At 38.1% G+C, this 10267-nt stretch overlaps 1 protein-coding gene across 2 annotated transcripts; it reads left to right on the top strand.

Annotated features, from left to right (window-relative positions):
• Positions 1-857: 857 nt before the first annotated feature.
• Positions 858-9293, top strand: MFSD6L (major facilitator superfamily domain containing 6 like). Of its 2 annotated transcripts, none has more exons than XM_083356942.1 (2): positions 858-911; positions 6003-9293. In XM_083356942.1, the coding sequence occupies exon 2, from the start codon at positions 6040-6042 to the stop codon at positions 7969-7971; it is 1932 nt and encodes a 643-aa protein (XP_083213068.1). In that variant the 5' UTR covers positions 858-911; positions 6003-6039; the 3' UTR covers positions 7972-9293. The 2 variants fall into 2 exon arrangements, with proteins under 2 accessions (XP_083213068.1, XP_083213067.1); XM_083356941.1 differs by having other exon boundaries at positions 865-995.
• Positions 9294-10267: the final 974 nt, after the last annotated feature.

Here is a 10267-nt window from a genome sequence, read left to right as displayed (position 1 = left end):
GACAGTTACATGTCAGTTTTCACAGTTAGCTGCTCTGAGAAAAATCGATCATGGTTGCAAGCTGCATGAATTGCAAGTTACATGTTTAGTAAAAGAAATCCTTAGAAGGGGCAATACAGTAACAAAATAAAGATAAACATTAGAAGGAGCACTATATTGCAGGCCAAAAGTAAATATTAAGAGTGGCAACAATTACAGGATAAGAGAAAATTAGTAGAAAAGAGATAATGCATTAAGGCAGGGGTCGGCAACCTCGGCTCTTTTATGACTCGTGGACTTCAACTCCCAGAATTCCTGAGCCAGCTATGCTGGCTCAGGAATTCTGGGAGTTGAAGTCCACGAGTCATAAAAGAGCCGAGGTTGCCGACCCCTGCATTAAGGGATAAAGCAGGTATACCTAGGAAATGGAAGCAAGAACAGAAACTAAAGATACGCGCTTCTCTGCCCATTCAAGTCCTTTTCTTTCCAACGGCTCCCTGTTTTCCCAGCGAGCAAGAATCTGAAATTATTTAAGAGTCAGACGCACTTTACCTTTAAGAGTGAGCCCGTAAAGTATCTCAAACCCCGAGAACAACTATGCGAGCGTCGGAAGGCAGACTTTTGCAAAGGGCAGGAAAAAGTGGAAGGAAGACAAAGCCGGTCTCTGGTTGAGAAGGCGCCTGAGCGGCGAAGGAAGGCGGATAAAACGCGGCCAGGCGCCTTTTTCGTACTTCCCAGAACGATTCCTCGTCTCCTAGCAATGGTTTGTCCCTCCCCTCCGACGGCACCTGAGGGAGCGTTCCAACAGCTGGGGCAGCGGCAACAGGTGTTACACCACTGACAGGTAATCTGGCGCATGCGCAGTCGGCGCGCTCGGGACCGCAGGCCGCCTCGGGTAGCGGAAGAAGCCGATTGCCCGCTGCTTTCTTCAGGTAGGGGAGGCCCCGCGTCGGCTGCTGGAGTTCAGCGCCAGAGAGGCGGGCGGCCGCAGAAGTTGCCATGGCAACGTCTCCAAGGTGCGGGGCTGAGGAGGGGGTGTCTCCCGCGAGCACGGAGATGGGGTGGGGAGGGGCCGCCCGGGTGGGGCGAGGCTCTGGGGCTGAACGGGGGTGGGGGGCGGCGGGGTTGGAGGGTCAGGTTTCCAAGGAGGCCCCTTCACTCACGGACATAACCAAGGGTGAATGACCAGAGCTGGAATCGACCATCAGTAGTCCACGGCCTCGATTTGCACAAGCCAGGAGAGAATGGGCGGACTATTGGCTTGATAGGCAACCGTCCTATCGCTGTGATTCTCAGAGCCATTTGGCTTTTCCTGGAAAGAGGACAAGGAAACAAACCACTGAGATTAGAATTGGCGTTATTGTCATTAGGATAGATTGCTGTTAGTATACGGAAAGGACTGTTTTAAATGGCTTGAATAGGCAAGGGCTTTCTAACAAAATGCCCCACCCCCCTTTTTTTTGTTGTTAAACACATCCTTCTCTCAAATATCCTCTTTTGTGTATTGTGTGTGTGTGTGTGTACTGAACGTGACACAAGGTTACATTATATATAGGCACCAATACTGCCTTTGTAAAATGTAGAGAGGCTAAGGTTTTTACATATAATTTTTATTTATTTTATTTTAATTCCATTTATATCCCGCCCTTCTCCGAAGACTCAGGGCGGCTTACAAGCTTAGCAGTAGCCTTCATTCTGTGTATATGCCTGCTTATTAGGGCTTTCACCCCCCCCCCCCAAGCAGCATTATTACAAAGTCAGCTTAATTGCCCCCAACAATCTGGGTTTTTTACCTACCTGGGAAGGATGGAAGGCTGAGTCAACCTTGAGCCTGGTGGGATGCGAACCTGCACTAATTGCAGGCAGCTGGTGTTACTTAAGGAGGCATTAGCCCACTGCTCCACCAAGGCAGATGAGAAGGACAATAGTAATATGGCACAATTGGAGCTACAATTGGAATCTGGTTATTTGCAGGATTATCAATTTCATTGTCTCTGCTCATTTTGTAAATTCCAGCAGGGTTGACATCCTCCCAATCCTATCAATTATTAGATGATGTCACCTGATGTGAGGCAGGAGGCCTGTCTTCTCTGGCACAGCATCCGCCTTATAGAGCACCTTCCCCCCCCAATTTGGTTGGCCACAACATGGCCACCTTTAACTGGTTGCTCCTCAACAGGTTGATCAAGGATGGTATATGAGTGTGTAGCAACTTCTATGAGTTGTTATCTGTCTGGCACTCATACAGCATGTTTTATTATCTTTATTATGTTATCTTTTTCCTTTATGTTTTTAACCTTTGTTAGTTGCTCAAAGTCACTTGGCAAGCAGGTGGACATAAACATTGAAAAATAAGTGCACTGCAAAAATCCAAAGGATACTGAAGGGTGACTACAGAAAACATTAGCACTAGTCTTCTCGACTTTTGCAGCCCAGCTATGCTACTTTTAGTTCTTATAAGATTATAGATCCCAACTTAATCCAACATTTTCTTAGAGCAATAGCCATCTGGCAGTTCATAAAGACAGATCCACTCCCCCAATTGTTATCCCATAACTGATATTTTGGAGGCTTGCTGTATTTAATCTATATGCAACATTGTATCTTCAAGACAGATAACTTGTAAGACCAGGTCTCCGTGATTTTTTTCAATCTTTCTTCAAATCAGTCCAAATTAGAGGCTATCGCTTTATCTTGTAATAATGAATTACAGACACTATTATGCACAGTGGAAGTGCTTTCTTTTGCTTGTTTTAGGTTGCCTTCTAATCAGGTTTATTTATTTTTATTTATTTTATTTTTATTCCATTTATATCCCGCCCTTCTCTGAAGACTCAGGGCGGCTTACAAGCTTAGCAGTAGCCTTCATTCTATGTATATGCCTGCTTATTAGGGCTTTCACACACACACCCAAGCGGCATTATTACAAAGTCAGCTTAATTGAGCCCCAACAATCTGGGTCCTCATTTTACCTACCTCGGAAGGATGGAAGGCTGAGTCAACCTTGAGCCTGGTGGGACGCGAACCTGCACTAATTGCAGGCAGCTGGTGTTACTTAAGGAGGCATTAGCCCACTGCTAGGTTTATTGGGTGATGCTAGCCCTGGTGTTCTTAGAGGAGAAGATAAAATCATATCCTTGTTCAGCTTTCTGGGCATTATTTTCTACATAGTTAAATTTAATGATTTTGTAATTTGACTGGTCATTCAAGCAATTTGAAGGGAGCCTCTGGAACTCTCCACAATTGTGTTTAGTTTTTATTACCCTGAATGGTTCAATTTTCTCCGCCAATAAGGCCAGCATACTATTTCCTCCTAATTGTTAAGATTTGTAAAGCACTGGTTTCAGCTGCACTTTTTACTTCCTTATCCATGTAGTCCTATTTTTACTTTCTGTTTATAACTAGTTTATAAACAGACAGTTTTTCTCATCCTATGATTGTTGCTGTGTTTATTCAAAAGCTCTTGAGACACTCACAAAATACAATTTCTAATAAGTATGCCACATGAAACTACAAAGATAGGTTGTATCTTTCCTAAAGATATACAGATAAAGTTCCTGAAAACAAAGTTCATATTGCCTGCTCTTTCCTACTTGAAGACTGGTTTTGTTACACCTGACAGCTCTCACTGTGTTTTCTTTACAGTATCTGATAGCCTTCTTATTTAAATCAGTTCAATGTTTGTTACTAGACAAAGGCTTTTGTTGTTTTCCTCTACAAAGGAAATAATGTCATTCTTCTGTTCTGATTCATGTGATCCTTCTGATATTAGAAGCTTCTGATATTATCTGTTCTCTATTTGGGTTAAAATTCTGTAAGAGTTCCAACACTCTAACATGCAATTGGCTCTGCACCCACTCACTTCCATTTAGTTCTGAAACAGGAATTACATCTTCATGTTTGTTGTTTGAAGGAGTCTTTCAAGAAGGATTTCTGGCATTTTCATTATACCATTCTCTAAGGCATGGCATTAAAGTAGTATTGTAGCTGATGCAGAATAATGCTGTAAATAGTAATGATTTTTTAAAAACAGATTTTTACAAAACTCTGAATTTATTTCTACTCACGTAGTATTGACAGTAATCTTTCACTTTTTATTATGGACTTATAGTATAAGGTCTCAACTGGCATCTTCTCTTTCTGTCCAACTAGAACTTATAAATGCTTTATTCTTAAGATTATCATCAGCCCGAGCAAGGAGGCTATTTTTTAATAGTAGGGTAAAAACTTTTAGTTTTGGACCTTTGAATTTGAAATGCAGCAACAGGATCATGGAAGTGTTTTGAGCTGGAAAAAAATACTTTTGAGTTTAAAACATTTTGTTTTGTACCAAAATTTTCCAAAATGGTGGATATAACAATTTGGAAAGAAAACAGCTGTTTCACATTCAAAAAAACTGTTTTGTGTATTACAAATTCACTTTAAAACATTTTGTAAAACTGTAATTTTTAATATCTTTGGCTCTTATTCAATTTCCTATTACTGATATGGGAGCTTGGTGTTATTTATATTTGATTTGATTCTAGAATCCTAATTCTGTGCTAATGCTAAAGGATCTCAGTCAAAAATTTGAAATATGTGTTTAATAATGTTATCTCTCATTATTGCTTTTATCTTCATTTTCTTTCTTTCCATGATAATACAAGCTATTCTGAAGTGTTTTACTTTTGTCTTTCCAGTTGTAGCTTTCTTAAATATATCTCATTTAATGAAATAGATAAATTCAGTAACACAATTATTAAAATTCTTTAAAAAGGTTTCTATCAAAAAAGCTCTATTGTATATGTTCAGTATTATATGGAATGAATTTATATATTATAAACAGCAAACACAGTGTTTCTCATTAATTGCACTGGATCACAGTACTTTGATTAAGAACACTTTCCAGCATGAATGGTAACATTTTTCCTCTAAAATAATTTTTGCTTTATGGCACATGTATTAAAAATTTTAGAGTATTATTTAGTTCTCACATTCTGAATCATTTCTTTAACAATATTATTGGTGACTGATGTCACCCTTTCATACATCATAATCTTATATTTTAAATTTTACATATAAACAATATGCCGTCGGTCAGGGAATGTCGACTGGCGGCTCCCAGGGGGAGAGCATTCTCTGTGGGCGCGCCTGCCCTGTGGAATCAGCTTCCAGTTGAGCTTCGGATGGCTCCCGACCTTCGCTTGTTTCGCCGCGACCTGAAGACTTGGTTGTTTGAACAGGCCGGCCTGGACTGAGGGGTTGGATTTTAGAGTTATATTTTAAAAATTTTAAATTTTAGAATGTATTTATTACTTAGGGCTATTGATTTAATCTTATTTTTAATTTTTATATTTTGTGTGTTAGTGTTTTTTGCCCTGTACACCGCCCCGAGTCCTTGGAGAGGGGGGGTATATAAATCTAATAAAATAAAATAAATAAATAAAATAAATATATAAAATGCATGTGCACTTGCACATGCGCACACAAACACACACACATATACTGCTTTGGATTTTCAGCTTTTTTGTTATTTTTTTAAAAGGATTTTCTTGCAATCCTATATGTAAGCGTCCCTTTGAATTTTAAAAATTAGTTAACAGTTTTATTCTACTTCTTGTATAAGAAAGGTCATTTATTTTACTTTGAAAAAGCTTAGCATAAATGTAATCCTAATCAAACAGAAGCATCTCTCAGTGTAATTCTGGTTATCTATAGTATTCTGAAATAAGCATAAATAAGTTAAATGGGCCTGACCCCAGGTAACTGTATAGAGGATTATAGTTTAAAGTAATCAGCACATTAAAAAAAGATATTTTCTTGATTCAGAACTTAGGTTTTACTTTTCATGAATTCCTAAAAAATGTATCTTACATACAGTGTTTTTCTGTGACAAACCAGTTGTGAAGTTATTGCTGTTGTATGTATAATTGCACTACAGGTTTGATTAGTGATTTGCAGTCATACCAAATTAAGAAACTTTAACTTTTTTGTCCTGTTTTATTGAGTACTGATAAATCTGTCTTTGCTTTATTAATTTGCAGGGCAAAAGTGGGAAGAACACAGACTCCTTCTGAAGCCATGAGTACAAATAACCAATGGGATGTGAACAAAGCACTTACTCTTGCTAGCCTTTTCCATTTTCTATATGGTGCAGGAAATGCTTGTGCAATCCCATTTTTAACGCTCTACTTTCGGCAGCTTGGGCTGACTGCACCTCTAGTAGGGATTATAATAGGACTGAAACATTTAATCACTTCTCTTTGGGCCCCACTATGCTCCTATCTAGCAAAAACCCACAATAAAAGGAAAATATTTATTAGTGGATCATTATTTTGCTCAGTTGGAGCAGGTTTGCTACTTACACTCATCCCACCAGTGAACAAAGATATTGTCTATAAATATTGCAATATGAGCCAGTATCCCACTAAACAACTGACTACAACCCAAGTGCCTGATATAAATGTGAGCCATCTGAGTGCAGTGAATGGTAACTCTTTTGCTGATAACAAAATGTGGTCTACAGAACCACTTGGAATGATCTCAAAGGGCCAAGCGTCTACAAGAAAGCCAACAGTAACGTATACCTCATTTAAAATAAAAAGTACAAAAACTCCTCTAATAAACAAAGATGCCAATGATGTTGATATAAATGCACAGCAATTCATAGATGCTTCTCCTGGTGTGACATCTGGTGTTTCTGGGGAAGAAATTGTTCCAGCCGAGCAAAATTTGGAAAAAACGACGGTGAATGTGGCTTTGAAAGAAACAGCTGGCATTATGATTATGAAAGAAAAGGCTGACAAAAATGACTCAAGAGGAAATAGTAACTTCACATTTTACGCAATCCCATTACCTGCTGGAGAGGTATCTTTTGTACTGAAAAATCTATCAGAACGCAGGGAAAGAGCACAAGATATAAGCTCTCAATTACTTCAGGGTACTGACTTCTTGGACAGTGAGCACCAGGTCTTCCTTATGGTGTTAGGTGCTGTTGTCTTTTGGGAGCTGCTGGCTGGACCCCTTGAGTGGATGGTCGATGACAGTCTCTATGAATACCTTGACTTTGTGGATGCTGCTGACAGATATGAGAACCTTTGGATCTGGAGCTACTTGGGAGCATCACTGGGTCTCTGCAGCACCGCAATATTTGTGGATCAGCTGAATTGCTTTTTGAATACTAATATTCCACGTTTTGCAGTGCATTTTTATGGCTATGCCTTGTTCATGACATTGACATTAGTTGTCAGTGCCTTCTTTCCCATTTATGTGTCAAAAAAAACCGAGCATGTCAATAAAACAGTCAAAGCTTTGAACCTCATTGGGAGTGACGGTCGAACCATCTTGTATGCTGTCACCATCTTCCTCACAGGAGCTATTGGGTCAACTGTGCAGAATTTTCTCTTCTGGCAAATGCAAGATCAAGGCAGTCATGAATTATTCATGGGCCTCTCGGTGACTATTGGGCTAATGGCTGAAATCCTTCTCTATATCTTCAAAGGCAAATTGCTAAAGGCTCTCTCCGATGGTGGCACAGTTGCCTTGGGATTAAGTTGCCTGGCAGTACAGCTGCTCTACTATTCTTTCCTCTGGAATTCCTGGTCTGTGCTGCCAATCCAGGTCTTTTGCGCCTTCAGCAATGGCGCGTTATGGTGGGCAGTGTACATGCTGACAGATGACATTGCCACTCCTGGCACAGAAAGGTCTCTGCACTTGGTCCTTCAAGGCCTCTCTCATGGATGTGGAGCCAGTTTAGGCAGCTTTGCAGGAGGATTTGGAGTGAGCAGCTTTGGTTTAGCAATGCTCTACAGGGCATGTTCCGTTACCTTAATACTATGGCTAGTTTTGTTCTTGGTTGTTCAATCCAAATTACCACGACAAAAAAGGATTAATTATTCCCGTCTCTTAGCTGCAGATTCTAGTGATATGAGTGACTCTGATTATGATGAACAGAAAGAAAGGGACTGGCTGGTAAAAGCTATGAAAGATGACAACTTCACTAGGAATTGGTAACTAATACTGGATTTCATCAGTCACTTTATCAGAAGGTAGACTTCGGAGAATTAGGGTGAAGTTTTTTTAAATAATCCATACCGGATCTGTAAGAATGCATTCTGTTGGCAGTCGATTTTATGATGTACATATTTGCTCAGGAAATTATTATAAAGATTTTATAAATATTTTATTTTCGTAAGATTAATTTATTGTATGTACTTATAGCAAGTCTGCTTTTCTAAAACGTTCATTTTCAAAACTAGGAAAAGGGGCTTTCAGCAGAAATACTATAGGTTTTTTTCCCACTATGAGAATTGTCTTTACAGAGACTGTTTAATCATTTTTTAAAACAGACACAGAATTCTTGCATAAAATGCTTCTCTTACTTTTAATCACAATTAGATAGTTACGTAAAAATGTTCTACTTGCTTTTCGTTTTTAAAATTAAAGATCATTACAGATATTTCAGTATTTTTGAAAACTGAGCTGAAATTCGAGGATGCCATCTAATTCTTTACAATGGTATTTTTCTTAAATCTACAAGATACATTTGATCTAATGTTTAAAATGTTCATATATTAAAATGTTTCCCCCAATAGTTGAAATATGACCATAAAGCCCTCACAAACTATAGATTAGGGATTATAAATTAGAATGGTCACTTATTTCTTGTCCAAATGGAAGTCAAACATGCATAGCATTTGCACGTGCTAATTTATATATTGCAAATTTAGAGACAAATAAAAATATAATATATCTCACCATAATGAAGGAGCCTGCTACTTAGGTGCTGATGATTATAGCTGCTACTTTTCCCTTTTTTATTGTCTTTTAAACCAGATTTTACCTTCAAATAGAAGATTCTTCTCTATAAAATGTGGTCACAAAAGCAGTTTACACATGGCTTTAACATTCTATCTTGCATTAATAATATTTAGAAAATTCTTATGTTTCTATACATCTTCAGGATATATGGAAAATATTATTTTTGTTCTTTTGTGTATGCTTTATTCTTCCAGTATAAACTAGAACCTTTCGTAAATATCAGAGATTTTGTCTAAATGCTCAGCTGTAATACAATCTGGTTTAACAGATTTCTTTGTTCAGAACAAGAAGGCAATAATAATAAACTGCTTTGAGGGCTAGAGTCTCACAGTAAAGCACCTGATTCCCAACAACCTGTCTATTTAGAAAATGCACTATTAACAATAATTGCCTTTGTACAATTACAGAAGAATGGAATAGAGTTTCAGAAGAATGTTGTAAGAATCATGGACAAAAAATATTTCCAATTTCATGGTAGAAATAAATTCACATGCAATCTCCACAAGTTTTGCTCCCATTTTGCAGTTAATAGTAAGCATCAAAGCACTCTGTTTTTTCAATAAAAACTGTTGCTGCTAACAAGTTGCCTATTCATTTGAAGATGTTTGGCTTTTCATTACAACAACAAAATCAAAATCCATCCATAAATCTTGGGAATGGAAATTGCTTGGGTGATGTTACAAATATTTTTATTGTTTTATTTAAAATCTTACATGTTTAGCAAAGTAATGTAACTTGGGAGACTAGAAATAAATACAGGAGTTCCATTTTTGGAATCTGCAATGTCGTAACTTACAGAATTTAAATTGATCAATCTACAGGCATAGTTCTACCTCCTTTTGCCATTCTCAGCTGTTTTATTTAATAAGGCGCTTATCATAATTTCAAATTGAAAATTCATTCAATTCCATATGTATGTTTTATCAAGCAATTGTAAATAAATGTATGCATGGTAGGCATAAATATGACATATAATTATCTAAGAAAATCGTATTAGCTGCATTCTATATTTATAAAATAATAGTTTCCTATTTCTGGTAAGCACAAGGAATGCACTTTCAGGTCATTTATTATAAAAATGATTATTGGTATAAAATGAGATAAAAATGACAATTTGCCACACAGTATTATGTTTTCAGCTTGGCAGAAGACAATATAATAATTGGGTGTGGGGGAGGAGACATCATATATATTTATCAGTAAGAAATAGATCACATTCCAGATTGCCAGTTAAGGCAGGGGTCCCCAACCTCCCAGTCTGTGGACCAGTACCGGGCCGCGGCATGCCAGCAACCAGTCCGCATAAACAAGCAAAGGCCCATCTGCGAGATGCAGGCAGCACACAAAACCATGCCCCTCCAGTCCCTGGTGCCCAAAAGATTGGGGACTTCTGAGTTAAGGGTTATCTCTGCTTCAGATTTACTTTGTACTGTATAGACTTTGTAAATAGTAAAATTGTACAATGGATTTATTCTATTGCCAGAGTTGT

The sequence above is a fragment of the Vipera ursinii genome (genome assembly GCF_947247035.1).
Source record: "Vipera ursinii genome assembly, chromosome: 2".
Classification (NCBI taxonomy): Eukaryota; Metazoa; Chordata; class Lepidosauria; order Squamata; family Viperidae; genus Vipera; species Vipera ursinii.
This window is presented reverse-complemented; position numbering and strand designations above follow the sequence as displayed.